This window comes from Eschrichtius robustus, chromosome 16, assembly GCF_028021215.1.
Source record: "Eschrichtius robustus isolate mEscRob2 chromosome 16, mEscRob2.pri, whole genome shotgun sequence".
Classification (NCBI taxonomy): Eukaryota; Metazoa; Chordata; class Mammalia; order Artiodactyla; family Eschrichtiidae; genus Eschrichtius; species Eschrichtius robustus.
The window spans coordinates 42,374,471-42,396,201 of record NC_090839.1 but is presented as its reverse complement, the minus strand read 5'-3'; the positions used below and the strand labels follow the sequence as shown (position 1 = coordinate 42,396,201).

At 42.1% G+C, this 21,731-nt stretch overlaps 2 protein-coding genes across 10 annotated transcripts in view; one reads left to right on the top strand and one right to left on the bottom strand.

Annotated features, from left to right (window-relative positions):
- Nucleotides 1-3,832, top strand: part of SEL1L2 (SEL1L2 adaptor subunit of SYVN1 ubiquitin ligase) — a 123,405-nt gene extending 119,573 nt beyond the window's left edge. For 4 of the 6 annotated variants that reach the window (XM_068523954.1, XM_068523952.1, XM_068523950.1 and 1 more), the window contains 2 exons: nucleotides 3,373-3,501; nucleotides 3,639-3,825. In XM_068523954.1, the coding sequence (XP_068380055.1) occupies nucleotides 3,373-3,501; nucleotides 3,639-3,761 (252 nt within the window). In that variant the 3' untranslated portion in view covers nucleotides 3,762-3,825. Of the gene's footprint in view, nucleotides 1-3,372; nucleotides 3,502-3,638 lie in introns of all 6 variants that reach the window. The other 2 variants (XM_068523955.1, XM_068523951.1) reach the window with 1 other exon arrangement.
- An 11,582-nt stretch (nucleotides 3,833-15,414) lies between these two features.
- Nucleotides 15,415-21,731, bottom strand: part of NDUFAF5 (NADH:ubiquinone oxidoreductase complex assembly factor 5) — a 33,214-nt gene continuing 26,897 nt past the window's right edge. The window contains exons 9-11 of one of the 4 annotated variants that reach the window (XM_068565852.1): nucleotides 16,134-16,217; nucleotides 15,705-15,787; nucleotides 15,415-15,526 (exon numbers count right to left, since the gene is read on the bottom strand). In XM_068565852.1, the coding sequence (XP_068421953.1) occupies nucleotides 15,434-15,526; nucleotides 15,705-15,787; nucleotides 16,134-16,217 (260 nt within the window). In that variant the 3' untranslated portion in view covers nucleotides 15,415-15,433. Of the gene's footprint in view, nucleotides 15,527-15,704; nucleotides 15,788-16,133; nucleotides 16,218-18,533; nucleotides 18,631-21,731 lie in introns of those variants that run through there. The other 3 variants (XM_068565854.1, XR_011076960.1, XR_011076961.1) reach the window with 3 other exon arrangements.

The following is a 21,731-nucleotide window of genomic DNA, read 5'->3' as shown; positions in this document are numbered from 1 at the left end:
CGAAGCATTTTTATTTTTCATTTGTCTGGTCTGACCACCTATGGAGTGTTAGAGCTGAAGCTTTAAACACCAGAATAGAATTATTTTCTGGAAAGGCCAAACTAAAGTTTGACATTAAAATGGCCCCCTCGGAAATATGACAGGACAAAATATACACCTCTTAGAAATGGTCATAACCTTTCTTGAAATACATGTCTATTATCTAATGAAATAATCAGAAATGTGCAAAAAAATTTGTGTGTGTATACCTTTATTTATTAGAAAAAAACCCTACAAACAACCAAAATACTCCAAAATAGAGAACACGTTACATAAACTATTGTGTGGTGGTATACTACTCCGTTATGTATTTTATGGCCTAGTGACTCAGTGAGCAGGCTAGAAGCAGACTCTCTGGATTTGAATCTCAGCTCTGCCACTTACAAGTCATATGAATTTAGATAAGTGACTTCACCTCTCAGCACCTCAGTTTCTTCATCTTTAAAATGAAGTTAATAATATCATCTGCCCTGTAGAATTGTAACAGGGTTTAAATAAACGACAGTGGTGAATGTCACACAGTAAATATTTAATAAGTATCAGCCATTATTATGAAATACTGTACGACCATTAAAAATAAAAATATTATAGACTAAAGGAATATCTTAGGACATGGCATATTTTTTGAAATATATCGTTAACTTAAGAAAACAGAAGACAAAGTATCATACAGAATGAAAAATTCCTAAATTAAAAGTATGTATATATGAATATATACAAAAACACTGGAATGCTGGAAGGATGTGTATGAAATATCAGTAGTCACCTCTGTACAGTGAGATTGTGGGTGTTTTTTCCTTATTTGTTCACCTCTGTATTTTCAAAGTTTCCTCTAATTAACATATTTATAATAAGAAAACAAGAATGAATTATTCAAAAAACTACCTCTGTCCCAGTATAAGACATTTTTGATGACACCCAAAGATTCGGGGCTGGAAAACTCCTGATTCATGCAACTGAACAATTTTCATAAACCAGATACTTTATTGCTGGAGAGTTCTGTATCTGAGTTATAAGCAGCTTTTGAACATGTGAGCATAGGGCAGTACTTTGGCACACCTGACATTATAGTTAGAAACACTTAAGAAGTCTGTAGCTCGGTTTATATAATCTCCTAAATTACTGAATTTAAAGCAAAATAAACTCAAACGTACCACAGAAAAGTTAAATGTACGTGGACTAGATATGCAATGGACTTAAATAATGAACCCTAGCCATCATCAAAGCACAATTTATCACGGGAAATTTTCTTTGTGTGAATGGTTTGGATTTTTTTTACTAAATAGGATCAAAGAACAAGCAGTCTTTTCTAGAGTCTAGTAATAAAATTTCTTTTATATGGGTTGCCCTAATTAGCCAGAAGGGTTCAGGATTTTCTTTCTCTGCGAATCTTAAAGAAAGACTTTCCTATCCCACCCCACCCCCATTGTGGATCGTGAGGCCACCTTGGCCGGGAGCCAGGCCATCCCACTTTAAATGGTACTTCTCTGCTATTTTTTATTATAAGCTAAGCAACTGAATTGTGATGTTTGTGCCTCAAGAAATAAATTAATAACTCTTGCCTGCCTCAAATAAGAAGGAAGGAATGAGATATTGACAAAGGTTGCCTCTCCTTGAACGTCCCATCCAAGTTAATATGCCTGTCACGTGTGGAGGTAACACCGCTGTTGTGATCGGTAGGGTGCTTTCAAGTGAACACCCTCTGAATTTGTTGGAATTAGAGACACAATTTAGAGTGTTTATAACATCCATTTTCTCTGTTGCCAGGAAGATTTGTTTGGAACAGTCTCCTGAATTTTAATGATTTTAAGCAAGCATTATTCCTCTTTCTCAAACAAATAAATTTACCAGTCCACGAAGCTTTGGAAAAATTTAAGAAATGACAAGCAAAACGTAGCTGAGAGGACACCACCCAAGAAATGGGTTTAGCGGAGGCCTCAAGGATTCACAACTCTTGAACCCTGTGTAACGGGGGTCTGGGAGATGGAGTGGAGAGACAGAGAGATACTGGATGAGCACAATTTGTGAAAAATCCCTCTTCTTCCCCTTCTTTTGAAAATAATCCACAGGCACCCAAGCAAAGTATAATTCTGGCACTGGCCTAGGGCGCTTCAACCTTTAAAAGCAATTCTACTTAGCCTTTTCATTACTCGGTTTGGGAAAACAAAGCAAATATAAAGCAAACAAAAACAAGCCGTAAGTAGGTGAAAATGAAAGATTTTTGATCTACCATGGCATAATTTAATGGGGAAAAACAAGTTCCTAAAAATATAGTACGTCATTTATGGAATCAAATTCCAGCCTGAGAACCAAAATAGTTTATTCGCTCATTCCTCATTTATTCACTCATTTGATAAGTATTATCAAAGACTTGCCATGTGCTTGGCACTTCATTAAGCACTGGGAATTCAGGGGTGAACAGGCAGTGCAAGCCCTTGTCTTCAGGGACCTGGAGACAGACAATGAATAAACAAATCCCATAACTTCAGGTATGATAAGTACTAGGAAGAAAAGCAGGGATTTTAAATGCTTGTCACTATCTGTATTGCCATTTGTTTGGGGAGATGTACGGTCAGTGTCTGTTCTCCTGCCCCTTTAATTGGAATTATACTTAAGGTCTGGTCCAGAGATATCCAAGAAAGCTTTTTGGAGTCTGTGTTGGTTTTCTATGGCTGCTGTAACAAATGACCACAAATTCAGTGCCTTAAAACCACGCACATTTATCTCACAGCTTCTGTAGGTGAGAAATCTAGGTGAGCTTGACCGGATCCTCTCTGCAGGGTCTCACAGGCTGAAATCAAGGCTGTGTTCCTTACTGAGGGCTCTGGGGAAAAATCTGCTTCCAAGCTTATTCAGGTTGTCGGCCAAATTCAGTTTCTTGCGCTTGTAGCACTGAGGGCCCCATTTCCTTGCTGGCTGTCCACATTCCTTCTCCTATCTGTGTGGCCCCTCCACAAGGGCAAGTTGAGTCCTTCCCATGGCTAGAATCTCTGACTTCTCCTCTGCCACAATTCTCTGCCTTTCTCTTCTGCTCTCTGAGAAAACTCAGTGTTTAAGGGCTCATGTGATTACACTGAGTCCACCAGGTCATCCAGGACAATCTTCCTATCTTAAGGTTTGTAACCTTAATCACATTTGCAAAATTCGCTTTGCTATTGTAACATAACATATTAACAAGTTCCAAGGATTAGGGCATGAGCATCTTGTGGGGGCCATGGGGGAAGAGCGTTCAGCCTACCAAAGATAAGTTACTGTATTTCAAACTATGGCTTCCATTTAATTTCTCCTGAAGAATCTGTACCTAATGAGTATGGGCTGTTCTTCTCTTTCCAGGATGTTCGCTTGGCCAGGAGATTATATGATATGGCTGCTAAAACAAGTCCGGACGCTCACATACCTGTGTTCTTTGCCCTCATGAAACTAGAAACTGTGCACTTGTTTCAAGATATCCTGTTTTTTAATGTAAGTTTGTCTCAAATAGGTCCCAAAATCTCTGAAAACTCCAGTGAGCAACTCTTGGGAGATGGGATGGAGGCAGATGATGGTTCTGAATGAAGTGGGAGGCTTGGATTTATTTTTGACAGAATGTCTCTTGCCAGCAGTTTACCATGAGATGGAAATGGATGAAACTGGACAATACCCTTGGACCATACTGGGATTTATTTGTGATTGGCCTAATTGTTGCCGTGCTGATCTTCTTGCTTAGAAATCGCTACCTGTAGGATCTGGACCACCACTGCTCACGGGAACCAGTTCACTTCAAGTCATCGTCACTAAATAAAAAATTTCCCCGTCAGACTCAGGAGTCTGCTGCTGATTTCCCATATAGGCCTGTGATGGAAAATGGACAAAGGTTGGGACCCATCCTCTGAGAAACCATTTCAGATCTCCTGCTTAATTGAGGTGACCACCTGGGGAAGAGGGAATTGCTGGAGACTGATCACCTAAGATTTCCTTACAAACGTCTCATCCTGGGGATCTAGTCCTGAGTTAGGGATAAAGACCACCCATTTTCATGTGGTTGTGACAGGCTGTCCCCTTTCGAGAGGACAAATGGGTTTCTTGGCTCCTACAGACATACTGAAGTCGGGAGAAGGGGAGTTTTGTGAGGGCAAGAACACAGATCCCTCAGAATGTGATAAAGGCAAAAATTACAAACACATGCTTTGTCTTATGGGAATGATCTGGTGAACCACATTCTATCTCCAATGAGCCAAAATTCCTCATGGCATTGCTGTGCCAGGGGGACTGACTCAGCCTCCTCAGCCGGGGGCCTTCTATCAAAGCTCCCTTAGCAGCTGTGCAGTGAATGGCTGGGGTCTCTCCAGCTTGCACCCCTCTCTTCCATTCCTCACTGGACCCCTGTGGAATCACCTCTGGAGTATCCATAAAGGGAGAATTTACCAGCCTCCTAGGACAGAGGCTAAAGGGCCCAGTTCTTTGTCTCCTCTGACAGGTGAAGCAGGGCTGCGGCCCAGTGCTGGGGACAGTGCAGGGAGAGAAGAGTGCAGGAGGCCCATGACTTATGTGAAGGGCCAGTCTTGGATCTCACCTTCACTGAGCCTCAGTTTCCTGATCTGCAAAGTGGGAAGATCTTCGAGATCTTAGAGAGCGGGTATGAGGATGAATGGGATAACGTATGTAAAGGAATTATCACAGGGTCCGGCATCTGGAATAAACTCCATAAATGGTAACTTGTAATATTCTCTAGAAGCTCATGGCAAGTTGGTTGGAATACGTGGACAGCTGAGTTGATAACACTCAATGTGGTTTCAGTGCCCTGCAGTTAGTTCTCCAGCCAAAATGCTGGGTGTTTATGTAGGATAAGATTGTGCTTGCCTACTTGAAAACCCAAACTAGGGACAGGAAAAGAGTTAATTAATAATGTCGATCATGGGAATTCCCTGGCAGTCCAGTGGTTAGGACTCTGAGCTCTCACTGCTGAGGGCCCGGGTTCCATCCCTGGTCGGGGAACTAAAATCCCATAAGCCTCGCGGCACAGCCAAAAAATAAAATAAAAAATGTCAACCATGATCAGAAAGGAGAGGGAAATGGATTTGGAACCAAGCCTGTGTTTGAGGTCCAGCTCTGTCCCTTAGTAGCTCTATGACTTTGGGCATAATTTATCCAAACCTGTTTTTCCTCCATAACATAGGATTAATTCCTACCTGACTGGAGATTTTTGCAATTTCAATTAGCCTGACTTCACAAGTGCTTTGTAAACATTGTACACACACATACTAGCCACTGTCATTTACCTGGCCGTTGACTATCCAGGCTTGTCTGAGGTCAGAGTGTTTACAATTTCCTGACACGATCCCTAACTTACTAGAGAGTTCCAGTCCCAAGGGAATGATAAAAGCCCCATTCACAAATGTGAAAGGAAGGAGCAGGCATGCAAACCTCAGGTCAGAGCCTAAAGGACAGGAGGGCCGTGCAGTTATGGCTCTCATGTGTCTGGAATGTGAGCACATCAGAGATGGGATAAGTGCAAAGAGGGGAGCGTGGAAGGTGAGCCCCGGTTCCAAGACTGGGTGAAAGATGAGCTCCTAGGAGGTAAAGCTTGTGAAAATAGCTGCAGGCGGGGTGGAAAGAGAGACTCTGCGGCTTGCTGTGTAGAGTAGAACACTGCCTGAAATACAGGAGCAAGGGCAGCGTGAGCTCATGCATTTCCCGTTTCAGCTCGTTGTTCCAAGTAAATGTGAGCCACAGGCTTTGAAAGCGCGAGTGGTTGGTTTAGGGTGTTTGAATCATTCAAACGTCTGTTTCTGGGCCTCTGCTCCAGAGCCTCCGCTGTAGCAGCTCCCACCACCGCGGCGCAGGGACTGTGCACCTGCCCGCACCTGGGCGGCTTTGCAGTGACTGACCACTGGTCACCGTGCACTATTTTGCACAGCGCCTTCACATAAGTGTCTCAATCAGAGTACTTTTGGTTGCAAGAAAATACACCGTGTCAGCTTCCCCGTGGTCTCCAGCCAGCCCAGCTGCGAGCCCTGTGAGGGCGGGGGCTAGGCCTTCTCATCTCTAGGTATCCAGGGCCTCAGATATAGTAGGTGCTCAATTAGCACTGGATGACCAACTTGCCCACATCCACCTTCCTCACACCCAACCTGGTCCAACCCCCCCCCCCTTCTCAACACAAGCTCGTCACGAAGTGCACAATGACTCATGTTTTTATAACTAGCACAGCAGCTGGTCCTTCAGAGTTCCTGACTACAACGCAAGGGAGGTTAAAATGGAGTTTATCTGTGATTCATACAGTTTTCTCTCCTCAGGAAAACTGATGCTCTGGAGCGGGCTCTATACCTTTTAAAACTCCCGATGCCAAATTAAACCAGAATCTCTGCGGGTGGGAGCCAGGCAACAGAGCCCAGGTCGAGGTCTACTGTAACCTGCAGCACTGAAATGTGCTCTAAACAAATTCAGTGTAAGGGGGTGACTCTGGGTTTTGCAAAAGACTCAGTACCGAAGACCCTTGGATGGAGAGCTGTGCCAGGGACGTTCACAAATGTACCTCCTGCAGGGTGGGTGCAGTGGCTGGGCCTTAGCTCTGCTGGGGTTGCATGAGTGACATCAGGCCTGCTGCAGGGCGCTGGACAAGACTCTGGAACATCTATGCTCCAGGCCTGTCCTCCAGAACCAGCTAATGACCTCAGGCATATCAGTCTCTCTTTGGGACTCAGATTCCTCAACTGCAAAATAAGAAAGATTTCTCTGATGTCTTACACCTCAAAAGTTTTATAATTCCAATCCAGCCTCTCAGGTATAACATTAAGATCTATAACAGAAAAACGCCTTAAAATCTTTCCATGTGTGGCAAGAATAGAATTACTTTTAAGGCTGTGAGATTATTCCAATTCTTAGCTTTTGTTCTTTTTTTTCCTGCCACCTAATTAATTTCATCCAGCATTGGTACCTGTGTTTTGATATGGAAACATTTTTTGTGGTGTGTGCTTGTGTTATCCTAATAACTAATAAATGAGTTATCCTAATTTGTGTTTTATTAATCAGAAAATAATTTCTAGGTAAAGATAAAGTGCTTCTGGAAAAAAAGAATATTCCATCTTCACCTAATAGAATATTAGAGCAAATCTCTTATATTTGAGACTTGGATTTTGCCATAGAGGCAAAACAGCTGTCTGAGGTCCTATGACTTATTCTTTTTTAAAATGGGATAGTGACGTTAAGTGGCATCTGTTTATTAATCAGTCTTCTTGTGTGAGCAAGAGGGATTTTATGTAGGACAAATGGTAAGCTAGCATCACAACAGCAGTCAATACATTGTTCTTGAAAGCTTCTCTAAAATTCATTCTGTCTAGGAAAATAATAGCTAACATATCATGCTTATAATGTGCCAGGCACTTTTCTAACCAAATGTATTATTAACTCATTAGAGCTTTACAACTACCTTCCCAGGAGGATACTGTATCATCTTCTCTCTTTTCCAGAAGAGGAAGCTGGGGTCAAGTAACTTGTCCAAGGCCACACAGCCAGGAGGACCAGGTCCAGAGTCCGTGCTTTTAACCACTGCCCTGGATTGCCTTGAGAAAGTTCATAAACAACTTTTGCAAGATAACTGAATGTTAAGTTTTCCTGCAACTATTCAAATTATTTAACAAGCCTTCACAATGCCAGGCATTGCGCTAGGCTAATGTTTCCCAAAACATGTTCAAAGTCTTGCAGGGTGCTCCTTGATAAAAGGGTTATTGGGTCATTAAGTCCGGAAGATGCCATAAAATATAGACTCCTCTGGGAGAGTCACAACAACACGAGCACATTAAAGATTCTGAGAAGTCTTACAGGAGATGATATCCATTTAATTTTGTTTGACCCAGCTTTTCCAACCATATTTACCTCCGGAAACTCTTCCTCTCCCCCTGCTCTAACCGCTACCTTCTTTTGTAGCACCTATTAACAGCACTCTGTAATCTGAGGGCTACTGCACCAGACATGTAAGTCATCTTATGAGCTTGGTTTTCCAAGCCTTTGGGAAGGGCATTTACGCTCTGCTGGGCAACGTACTAATGCATCTAAGAATGGCGCATGTCAGCAGTTGAGTAACTTACACAAGGTCAGCCGGTTAGTGGTAGAAAGGGGATTCAACAGGCAGGTCTGATTTCAGAAGTCGTGCTGATCACGCTACCGGGCCACCCTGGTATCTAATGACAGCTGGACATCTTGCCTGGACTGGAGACCTACCATCCCACAATATAAGGCCCAGTCATCCCTGATGTAGGCCTTGATGCGACCTTACATCACGGTTCTCATCTTATTCTCCAGGACGAAGCCCTTCCCTGTCTCCAGTCCACCTGCCCCCTGCTATCCGTGTCCACCTGCTGTGCTTGATACCCAGATTCCACCGGGACAAGAGCTTAGCCTGGAATCCCAACCAAGTGGCTGATCCCTGGAATTTGAAGCTGAATGTGTCCGGGGCCCTGCCTGTCTTTCCAGCGTCCCGCTGCTTGATGTGCTCACGGGGATCCCCATTGTCTGCCTGGCAGCGAGTCCGTCTGGGCCGTCTCTGCGGCTGACAGAACCCTGGTCATAGCAGTGGCACTGCTCAAGGGGTTGAACACTTAGCTGAAAGGCAGAACTTGTGGACAGAAAACATCGTATAAAGTGCTAACGGAGATGGAACTCACGAAAGTTCAGGATGGCCTGGGACAAGAAGGCAAGATTAAGTTGAGCTGGATAACTGACTGAGCTGAGAGTGGAAGGGACCTGGAAGAGTTTGGAGGGCAGGCGGCTCCACAGGGGCAGATCCCAGCACAGGGCTGAGCATGTGTTAGAGGATGGAGTCACCTGCCTGGTCCCAATATGCGGGTTGGGATGTTATGTTTATGGGGGGAGTGGAGACATGGAGAAAAAAGAGTGGTCTCTCACACAGAAGGCTCTGACCTCCAAAAGAAGGCAGCGTGATAAAATTAAGTGCTTTGTCCCATACAAGACTGAAGTCACATATTGGCTCTGCCATGTATGTGACCTCGGAGAAGTCACAACCTCTGTGAACTTGTTTCTTCATCTGAAAGATGGGGACAGTAGAACTAGTATCTACTCGATAGGGAACTGTGCTGATGAAATGAGAATTGAGAATGCTTATCAAAGGCTCAGCACACTGCCTGGCAGGAGCATAAGACACATTGTTTTAAAAGGAGGGCTTTAACTGACAAAGGATTAATCTCCAATATTTACAATCAGCTCATGCAGCTCAATAACAAAAAAACAAAAAACCCAATCCAAAAATGGGCAGAAGATCTAAATAGACATTTCTCCAAAGAAGATATACAGATTGCCAACAAACACATGAAAGAATGCTCAACATCATTAATCATTAGAGAAATGCAAATCCAAACTACAATGAGATATCTCACACAGGTCAGAATGGCCATCATCAAAAAATCTAGAAACAATAAATGCTGGAGAGGGTGTGGAGAAAAGGGAACACTCTTGCACTGTTGGTGGGAATGTAAATTGATACAGCCACTATGGAGAACAGTATGGAGGTTCCTTAAAAAACTACAAATAGAACTACCATACGACCCAGCAATCCCACTACTGGGCATATACCCTGAGAAAACCATAATTCAAAAAGAGTCATGTACCAAAATGTTCATTGCAGCTCTATTTACAATAGCCAGGACATGGAAGCAACCTAAGTGTCCATCAACAGATGAATGGATAAAGAAGATGTGGCACATATATACAATGGAATATTACTCAGCCATAAAAAGAAACGAAATTGAGTTATTTGTAGTGAGGTGGTTGGAGTTAGAGTCTGTCATACAGAGTGAAGTAAGTCAGAAAGAGAAAAACAAATACAGTATGCTAACACATATATATGGAATCTAAGGGAAAAAAAAAAGTCATGAAGAACTTAGTGGCAAGATGGGAATAAAGACACAGACCTACTAGGGAATGGACTTGAGGATATGGGGAGGGGGAAGGGTAAGCTGTGACAAAGTGAGAGAGTAGCATTGACATATATACACTACCAAATGTAAAATGATAGCTAGTGGGAAGCAGCCGCATAGCACAGGGAGATCAGCTCGGTGCTTTGTGACCAGCTAGAAGGGTGGGACAGGGAGGGTGGGAGGGAGGAAGACGCAAGAGGGAGGGGATATGGGGATATATGTATACGTATAACTGATTCACTTTGTTATAAAGCAGAAACTAACACATCATTGTAAAGCAATTATACTCCAATAAAGATGTTAAAAAAAAAAAGGAGGGCTTTGCCAAGCCACAGCACCTTGGTACCAGGTAAATGAAGCTGCTTTTGTTGAGAAGCTTAGCTGGCTTCAGATGAAATCTAAAGTTAACAACACTGAAGGGAAAAGAAGTCCCCAAATGTCAACATGGAGACTGAGAAGTTGCCAGGATGGGAGGGCAATCCTGGCTACTCCTGCGTTGGGACCCAGATCCTCAGGTTGAGCTGAATGCTTCTGAAATCATCCTGCTCGATGGCTCACAGCCATTTCCCACCATAACGTGGAGGAGGGATGTCTCACGCTCCTCTCAGTGACAGGGGCTCCAGATGGCCTTGACTCTCAACCAATGGGAGGAGGGTGGAAAAACATTTCGTTTGAAAAAGCCCCTCAGGAACTTACTTGGAAGGCAGGCCTGGGGCCTCTTTTGAGATTGAGTACCAAACCTGCAATTTTACAGATGAAAATCCTGAGGTCAGAGAGATGGTGCTGGCCCACGTGTCAGGAACCAGTAGGGCCAGGACTAAACCCAGGCCCCCCGACTCCCAGCCCCTGCCCTCCCCGCCGTCTCCCACTCCCAGCCTCGGCCCAGGCTCCCAACACTGCGACCTGGAGCCGCTCCTGACAGTTCTCCTGCAGGGCTGGCTCTGACACAACTAGCACTGGGTGTCCTGAGCACACGCACGACACTCTCATACAAGGAGTCTGGAAACCGGCCGATTACACCCGGACTTGAAAGTGCAGGCAGTTTATCTTTGCCTGGTTTTGGCAATGGCGAGCAGGACCGAGACAGGATCGACTCTAGCTTTCAAAAACCCTTAACCATTTCCACAGCACTGTGCTCACCTGAGAGCCTGTAACCAGCACGCAGCATCAACAGTCCATCCTGATAACAAGCTGTCAGCAACTCAACAGCCGAGGCAGGAGGGACTGACTGAGAAAACCACAGCCGCCGTTACCTCACTGAACTCTCAAGGTCAGAGCCTTCCTTCTCATGTTCCCTGGTTTCATTATGGACTCGCCCCATCAGGTTTCTAGAAAATTGATCCTAATATGTCTTCCTAGGAAATGAAATTTGAAGCCTACTAAATGTACCTTGGGAGGTTAGTTCTACTTCGAGATACCATGGACTCAAACCTCAAGGTAAGCGTATCTCGGGCCCAGTTTTCCCCGAGAACAAAGGTAATATGGTAGTTTATGCTGACTTTATACAATTTCAAGTAAGCAGAATATGTTCTATACTTCAAGAAACAAGTTGGCATACCCTGGGCACCTAACTTTTCCCAAAGTGAGCATATTAGTTATCTAAGGCTGTGTTAACAAATTACTCCAAACACAGTGGCTTAAACAACAGACATTTATTATCTGAGTTTCTGTGGGTCAGGAACGTGGAGTGGCTTAGCTGGGTGGCTCTGGCTCAGGGTCTGTCATGAGACTGCCGTCAAGGTGTCATCTGAAAGTTACACTGGGGTTGGAGGATCTCCCCCGGGTTGGCTCCCTCGCTGGCAGGTCCGCGCCGTCCTCTCCCGAGCGCTGCTCGATGCCCCCCACGAACGGCACTGGCTCTCCCCGAGGTTGTGATCTCAGACACAGTGAGGAGGAAGCGGGCCTCTTACTACCTCCTCAGAAGGGACACACCATCACTTCCATATTCTATTTGTTGGAAGCGAATCACTGAATTCAGCCCAGACTCACAGGGAGGGGAATGAAGCGCCACCTCTTGGAGGGAAGAGTATCAAAGAATCTGTGGATAGATTTTAAAACCACCACAGACGCCAAAGCATTATTTCCCTATTTGTTAACAACAGTACCTTCCATTTTCTTCAAATTTATTTTTTTAAACCAGCAAGATAAATACCTGTCAAGTATCCAGGCAAAGAATTAAAGTACCCCAATTTCTGGAAGGGCAGGTCCGCTTATTAGTTTCCTGAAGATAAACTTCACATTATTAACAGCAGCAATAAAAACCGCCCCACCTCGAGCCCCCCTCTAAAAAAAACCCTCAAAACTTTATTCTTAGGCAAGAGAGGCTAAAATAATAATTTATGAAGGAATAAAATAATCACTATGCCAAGTATTCTTCTTTTCCCCAAATATCTTTTAATGTTTATTTCTTTCCTACACAGATGCCAATCCATGGTTAAATACTTTTATTTCATCCTTACTTAAGGGATATATACTGAGTTATAAAAACTATATCTTCAATATAGGCCATACTGTAATTGTTTCCACCTAGTGGATAAAAATGGTACTAAAAGGGTTTGAAAAACAAAACTTGCTTCATAGCTACTTCAGGAAGTACACCTTTCTGTAGCTGTAACTTTTTACAATTCATATCACAAACTTGGTGTCTATGGGTAGCTTCCATCTCAACAAATCCTGAAGAAATTCTTTGTTTTAAAAATGTAAGTTTTCATGAATACTGCCACCTCTGGAATTCTCTAGGCCAACAACCTGGAATACTGCTAAGAACCAGGAAATAATCCAAAAAGTATCCCAGCAGCCAACAGATGTCCCAGGTCCACCGCCTGAAGCCATGTTAGACTGACAACTAAGAGCGCAGAGAAGAGTCGGGAGCCCGGCACATGGGTCTCGATGGGGATTTGTTAAGGGAACCAATAAAGCCCATGCATTTTACTCCAAAAGGGCCCTTCTCGCAGAACCTCCTCCCTCTTTCCTACCTTAAACCCCGTCCTAGAAACCTTCCAATCTGAGTTCTAATCTTACACATCACAAAGGGCAAGAAGAACTGACTCAAGAAAGTTCGTTTCTGTAAGGCCACTGAGACTGACAGCAAGTAAGAAAAATGCAGGAAAAGAGACAAACCACGTCATTCTTGGGGCCAGTCAGTGTAGGAACAAGCAATGCAGTACAAGTTGTGATAGTAACTGTCAAGTTATAAAGAAAAAGTTATAAAGCTATAAAGAAAAAAAGTTGTGATAATAACTGTTGAGTTATAAAGAAATGGTTATGTTCTCTACACTGTTTAAAATGTAACACATTTTGGAAATATTTTTGATAAGACATTTTTTAAAATTCTGTGGCTTAAAAGGATGAGTCCCTAATCATTTGGAAAACACAGCTATTCAGAAAAATTAATTTCCTGAAGGTTCCAAACAACTAAAGCTTAATAGATACTTCAAGCAGATATTAACTAAAAAAAATAATTTTACTACTGTCACTCACATTAAAATAAATAATTTTACTACTGTCACTCACATTAAAATAAATACTTTCACTACTGTCACTCACATTAAAATAAATACTTTCACTACTGTCACTCAGGTTAAACAATAAGTGTCCTCAATTTATTGTGTTAATTCCTCTTTATTTTTTTAAACCAATGGACCTTGTTTTTGAGATCACTCAAGGTAGATTCCTCCCCAGCTCCACCCCACCACCCACATATTCTCTGTTGGCATGAAATAAATGGAAGTTAATATCCTTGGTAAGAAACTTCAAATTTTACAGAAAGATTAAAAAGTCAAAGTACAAGCCTCCCTCCTAGCTTCTGCCCATCTCCTGCACCCCCAACAGACGTTCAGACACTGGGACAGGTGCAGATACATCTGGTTCCTCAGTCCCTGTCCTCAGCAATAACCACTTAACAATTCTGCATGCATTCTTCAAAAACAAATATCAATACCTATAAACGTGGGTCATTTAGGAAACACAGACACCGTGGAATATGTCCTTTCCTTAGGCATCAGTTTACACTTCAATATGTAGGAGTTTTTTGTTTTCCTTTCCTTTCAAGTCGGAAAATTAAGCTAAAAAAAAATACCTTCCCCAAATTTTGCTGCCTAGGTATTCTTTTCCTTTGTATTAAAAATGAAAAACAAAAAAGCCACAAAGAGTATCCCAATTTCTGATATCAATGAATGTCCTAACTGAAGAGAGCAAGAACAGTAATTTCTTTTTCTCCTACAAAATTCTGGGTTTTAACTGTAACTTAGCCTATGAAAGGGTAGATTTTCCACATAATTTAATTTGATTCAAAATGGAGCTGAGTATCTACCGCGTAAGGCATAGCCCTGGGCTCAGGGAGAGCTTGGTGCTCGTGCGGCAGAGGGAGGGAAGGCAGGCGGGAGAGACACAGAGAGAAGCAAATCCTACTACAGTAACTCCCCTAGGGCTGAGGAGGAGGCAGGGCCATGCCCATTACATGGAAAGGACAGCAGATGGCTCGGCACTGACTGGTGAACACACTCGTAATCACTCTTGGGTGCTTCCCAGCTTCCTCCGGCTGCCTTACCACCACCTCCTTCCACCTATTCTACACTGTCTGAGCTTGACTGCTTCCAAATCATTTTGATCATGACAATGGGACAGTGGACCTGGATTAGAATAATATTGCCAAAGACCTCAAACAACAAAGGAAAATCAAGCAAACAGCACTTTTCATCACTGTGCAGATACTTTACATGTAATTTTGCCTCTGTAATTCTTTAAAGTGTTCTCCTCTTAACTAAGGTAGTATATAAAATGATAGGGGTCTCACCCAGATCATGGAGGTGAGAAAGAAATAAGATTATAATTCTGATGGTTAAAAAAAAAAAAAAGGCGAGGAAGGATTCAGTAAAGGTAAACACTCTTCCAAAGTACAACACTACTTAAGAGCTCTAGAGAGGTTCATAATCCTCTGTTCCTCTTCAAAGAGGAACATGGCAAAGAAGACAGTATCACAAATAATTCTGGCTTAAGTATCGTAGAATAGTTGTTATAAAAGACTACATTTTTATTCTAAATGAGCCAGAACACGAAAGAATCTACCAACTTGTCACTCTCCTCATCTCCACGGCTAACGTCCTCTCACAGAAATAACACAAGATCAGAAGGAGAAAAAGGTACAAAATGTCAGCGTGGGTAATGTTTTTCCAACAAGTCAGGAATTTATGTATGTTAATATATTTGTGGATTTTTCATAGAAATATCTTCTTGCTTTGGGGCTGACTTTGCAAATAAGGCACTCAAATTACTAGATAACAGTATCCATATGAAAACAGAAAACATGTGAAACTGAAATCGTTACTAAATATAGATGAGTAGTAGGCTATTCTAACTATTAGAAAAGTCTGACAGTAAATAGCTTATATATTGCTTCTTGTTTCAAAATGCAATAATTTTAGATGTGAAAGTTACCCATCACTGATGAAAAGTCTGGACTATGTTAATATTGAATAAAATATTTATTGTGATTTTTTCCCCTGTGACATAACATCATTTATTTTTCCTAGCTCTCCAAATGACACAGTTGCCGAACCTCTTTTAGCTGGTCTCGCCTGAAAATAATGATAAAGATTAAAGATATTAGAAATAGATAAATATATAGCCCTAATTAACCCCCTTAATGCTGTCTTATATTTAAAAGAAAAACAAACCACCCTAAGTAAATAAACAATAATAAGTAAACGGAAACATGAACCCACTAAGAAAAGTGATCTGTCTTAGTAATATTACCTGTGAATCATGATATTTCCAGCCTATCATGTAATAGATCTGATAGGTAGCAGGTACAGAACCATCCTCATTTCCGTACATCTCTATAAAGACAAATCATGGTTAGAGTCTGAAAAAAAGGCAAGTAGGAAAAATAAATCTGCTCAATGAAAGTCATGTCTTCCAAAGAGAAATGAATATTAGAATACTCATGGGATTCTGAGAATGCCTCTTGTGAAAAATCCTCCACACTGAGAAGCTGACAGTAAGGAAATAGTAAGGGCTGCTGGGAAAAAGGATACATAGCCACAGGATCTGCGTTTTGAAAGGAAGGACAAGAAATCTGATGGTGCCCTAACAGGAAAGGAAAACGTAATTTTAGGGGATAAAGATGACAGGGCACAAGTTGGTCAGTGGGGCCTGGCTGGGAAGAACGGCCAGCTCCCTTACCTCTGTACACTGCTGCAGCCGCCAGCATCGTGTCTCGGTGCAGGAGGGCTTTTCTATGCCAAGCACAGTTACTCTCACCCATCCCTAAAATACAGGCAGTTTGAGATAATACAGCAAATACCCTGAGCAGCTCAACATCACAGATTTTATCTTATCTCATCCAATGGTATACCCATCGTCCCCCTTCCCTAATAGTCACATAAGATAACCTAAATAATCTCATTTTGCTCTCAGATCATAGCTAGTTACTCTAAAGCAAAACTACCTGAAGCTTCTGGATATTAAGACAAGTTGAATTTCAGGAGGCAAACCCTGTAAGTAGGCTTTTCTTGGCAGCAATGGGCTGTGGTAGGCCAGCTGGGCAAAAGCAAGGCGACTGGCCCTCCAGGTGAGTCATCAGGCATTGGCAAGGGCCTTTCTAATGATGCCACATTTTTATGCCCCTTTCAGCTGCTCTTTGAGGAGGACAGGACATTGGTACAACACCTCACTCCTTCTAAGTAAGCCGTAAGTGTAAGTATGAACGCGAAACTTGGAAGAGGGCTTGAAGACTCATTAGGTAGTACCAAAAGTACAATGTGTTTTCAGATTTTACAACATTTTACTGATCCCAGATTAGGAAACAATTCTGTACATTCTCTTCAGAGGCACTTTTCTTAATGTTTTAACATTTATTTTTAGATTTCTTTCCTTCAAATTGACAGCTAAAAGCTAGGATTATGTCAGTCTATTGTTCACTAAAAATTAATGTTATATATTTAATATTTTTTTTTTTTTTAAGAAATTCACGTTCTTTTATTTATTTATTTATTTATTTATGACTGTGTTGAGTCTTCGTTTCTGTGCGAGGGCTTTCTCTAGTTGCGGCAAGTGGGGACCACTCTTCATCGCGGTGCACGGGCCTCTCACCATCGCGGCCTCTCTTGTTGCGGAGCACAGGCTCCAGACGCGCAGGCTCAGTAATTGTGGCTCACGGGCCCAGTTGCTCCGTGGCATGTGGGATCTTCCCAGACCAGGGCTCGAACCCGTGTCCCCTGCATTGGCAGGCAGATTCTCAACCACTGCACCACCAGGGAAGCCCCAATATTTTTTAATGCACAGAGTCAAACGAAATTACTTTGAAAGACCACATTTTAAACTAGTTTGCAAAATTAAAAGAATTTCAAAAGTAAAAATCCTTTACATTTATTCTCTATATGCTACATGATCAAAAATCGGTTTCTTAGTTTTGTTTTTCACAAAAGATACCAATAAACTTCCCAATGTTGGTATCCTTTAGTAGTTTAAAAATAATAATCTCCCAATTTTTCAATGGGCTTATTAAAAACAATCAACAAATTAGCTGGAATAAGTTAATCTTCTTCTTCTCTCCAATCCCAAAAGGTTCCTATTATTCCCTAAAATAATGAAGCTCCGACACTAAAAGCAATGTCCCATATCCTGTGAGTATAAGAGCCCTAATTCATGAAGAACAAAAGACATACAAACTAGTAGATGAATCACCATGAAGAAGAGGGTGGATCTTATTCTTGTGGTCATGAAGTAGCTACATGACCTTAGTTCCATCTCTCTGGGTCCTCAAGTTGGCCAGGCTAGATGATCTCTACAGGCTTCCAATGCTAACATTTTAGACCCATTACATAATCCAATTTAAAAACATTCTCCCACATCATGAGTATCAACTGAATCAAGAGACCAAAGGTCAACTGGAACTTGTACTGGAAGGGTTTATTGCTGATAATGGCCGTGGTGCTTTCATTCCTGCTTAACTCCCCATTGCCATGACTTACACATTAGACAGAGGCAACACCAGTGGAAAACAGGCCTAATTTGTTTAATGGAAATAGTTAATGTGCTAGAAATTCTAAAATGCCTTCTAAATAACTGGTATTAGGATATACTAATTAAGATTATTAGGCACAATGCTCTTTCTGATACAGAAACTCCAGAGCACTACTGCATAGCATAGTAACTCTGCTGCGAGGGAAGCCCACCCTTCCCTCACATGAGAACCTCCCTTCTCCTTGGGGAAGCAGTGTGATGTAGCACACAGAGTCTAGATTTGGGGATCATAATCCAAGTTCTGGCCCTTACATAACCTGGGGCAAAGTCACTTAACCCCTATTAAACTCAGTTTTATCATCTTCAAAATGGAATGATAAAACTTCATAATGCATCATGGAGGACCTTTACTGGAGATCATCTGGGAAACACATCTGGGACTTCTGACCAGCTCTGGGCTTTGGGATAAAGAGAAAATCTGGGAAGCAGGTGGCTGTTGTAGACTCTCACAGTGTTTTTAAGGTTAAGTTCAACTGCTTATTAAAAAAAAGTCAAATTTATTATGGTTTACTAGGAACAATACTGAGTACTGTCTAAAAAAATAACAACTGAACTTACCTTAAAACTACTGTGAAAGCCTCCAAAACTTTTCATGCATTCATCGGCTGACACACAACTTGTTCTGTAAAATTAGGTCAACATTCTTGACTTTCTTCTGTGAATTAATAATAATAGCAGCTTAAATGAGAAACACCACAACCATCGAGAAAAAAGTGTAACACAATGTAAAATGCCAAAAACCAACTGGAAGGTAACACCAACTTCCAGTCTGCAGAGCAGCACCCCTGGAAGTCTGCCAAGCTCCTCCCCTCCTGCATTCACCCCTCGACCACTCTTCCTCCTACGTCAGCTGCCTCTGACCTTTTCAGTGGAGACTGGCTAACATTTCAGGATCTGAGTCAGGCTGCTACACTAGGCTTAAATCCTGGCTCTACCACTTACTAAACACTTCGCCTTGGGCAAGTTACTTCTGTCTGTGCCCAGTCTCCTCATGCAAAACAAGAGAGGTTAACCATGCTAGCTAGTCTTACCTTCCTCATGAACATGCCTCATAAACGATGCTGGAGGGTGAGCTTGCTCACATATCAATCTGATTGTCCCTCCTCTGCACAAATATTCTCCCAACAGACTGCAAGGCTGACCTGATAAAGTCTAGATAAGCCTCTAATGGACTATCCTGCATCATTTCCCGTCACCTTCCCATTCTACATATTCAAGCAATACTGAATTACTGTACAGTTTCTCAATTAGGAAAGTGAAGGCTGAGCGTATCCTCTTGAGTCCCCATAATTCTATACAGGTCTTTTCCTTGGCCTGGAATGCAAGGCCCCAACCCCCCAAAGGTGCACCCACCCCTTCATTCTTCTAGAAAACTCATTTTAGCTTAGGTGCTGCTTCTTCTGCAAAAGCATCCTTGATTCCCTAAGCAGATTTAGGGATTTTTCTCTGTGTTTCTCCCTGCACTTTTAAAAAGAATTACCTCACTTTACAGTTAAAAGCATATGTCTGCCTATCTCTGTGTGTCTCTTTTTCTACTGGAGCATAAGTTCCCTAAGATCAGGAACTGTTATTTCCAGCACTGGCTCAGTGGTTGGCACATGGTAGATGCTCAATAAATGGTAAGTGAATGAATATTAAATCAACCAGTTAACATTTATATCAACTTTGTTATAAATATCACTTTTACAAGTTATCTTTAGATAAATTCATCCTAATCCTCTTCAGAGTAAGAGACATTGAGACTCTGGGAGGGCTCATGCCAAGGAGTACTTTCCAGAACTTCTGTTGTCAGTGTCCTTGTCCCCGTGGTGAGCCACAGCCACCCCCCACCTCTTCAGGAGACCCTCCAATACCAGCAGCCATGTGGCTGACAGGGTCTTGGTGCTACGGCCAGGTGTCAGGCCTGTGCCTCTAAGGTGAGAGAGCTGAGTTCAGGACTTTGGTCCACCAGAGACCTCCTGGCTCCACGTAATATCAAATGGCAAAAGCTCTCCCAGAGATCTCCATCTCATTGCTAAGACCCAGCTCCACTCAATGACCAGCAAGCTACAGGGTGGACATCCGATGCCAAACAACTAGCAAGACAGGAACACAACCCCACCCATCAGCAGAGAAGCGGCCTAAAATCATAAAAAGGTCACAGACACCCCAAAACACACCACCGGACACAGTCCTGTCCACCAGAAAGACAAGATCCAGCCTCATCCACCAGAACACAGCCACCAGTCCCCTCCACCAGGAAGCCTACACAACCCACTGAACCAACCTTAGCCACTGGAGGCAGACACAAAAACAATGGGAACTACGAACCTGCAGCCTGTGAAAAGGAGACCCCAAACACAGTAAGTTAAGCAAAATAAGAAGACAGAGAAATGCACAGCAGATGAAGGAGGAAGGTAAAAACCCATCAGACCAAACAAATGAAGAGGAAATAGGCAGTCTACCTGAAAAAGAATTCAGAGCAATGATAGTAAAGATGATTCAAAATCTTGGAAACAGAATGGAAAAAATACAAGAAACGTTTAACAAGGACATAGAAGAACTAAAGAGCAAACAAACAATGATGAACAACACAATAAATGAAATTAAAAATTCTCTAGAAGGAATCAATAGCAGAATAACTGAGGCAGAATAACGGATAAGTGACCTGGAAGATAAAAAAATGGAAATAACTACCGCAGAGCAGAATAAAGAAAAAAGAATGAAGAGAATTGAGGACAGTCTCAGAGACCTCTGGGAAAACATTAAACACACCAACATTCGAATTATAGGGGTCCCAGAAGAAAAAGAGAAAAAGAGAAAAAGAAAGGGACTGAGAAAATATTTGAAGAGATTATAGTTGAAAACTTCCCTAATATGGGAAAGGAAATAGTCAATCAACTCCAGGAAGCACAGAGAGTCCCATACAGGATAAATCCAAGGAGAAACATGCCAAGACACATATGAATCAAACTATCAAAAATTAAATACAAAGCAAAAATATTAAAAGCAGCAAGGGAAAAGCAACAAATAACATACAAGGGAATCCCCATAAGGTTAACAGCTGATCTTTCAGCAGAAACTCTGCAAGCCAGAAGGGAGTGGCAGGGCATATCTAAAGTGATGAAAGGGAAAAACCTACAACCAAGATTACTCTACCCAGCAAGGATCTCATCCAGATTCAACAGAGAAATTAAAACCGTTACAGACAAGCAAAAGCTAAGAGAATTCAGCACCACCAAACCAGCTTTACAACAAATGCTAAAGGAACTCCTCTAGGCAGGAAACACAAGAGAAGGAAAAGACCTACAATAACAAACCCCAAGAAATTAAGAAAATGGTAATAGGAACATACATATCGATTATTACCTTAAATGTAAATGGATTAAATGCTCCAACCAAAAGACATAGACTGGCTGAATGGATACAAAAACAAGACCCGTATATATGCTGTCTACAAGAGACCCACTTCAGACCTAGGGACACATACAGATTGAAAGTGAGGGGATGGAAAAAGATATTCCATGCAAATGGAAATCAAAAGAAAGCTGGAGTAGCAATTCTCATACCAGACAAAATAGATTTTAAAATAAAGACTACTACAACAGACAAAGAAGGACACTACATAACGATCAAGGGACCAATCCAGGAAGAAGATATAACAATTGTAAGTATTTATGCACCCAACACAGGAGCACCTCAATAATTAAGGCCAAAGCTAACAGCCATAAAAGGGGAAATAGACAGTAACACAATCATAGTAGGGGATTTTAAAAC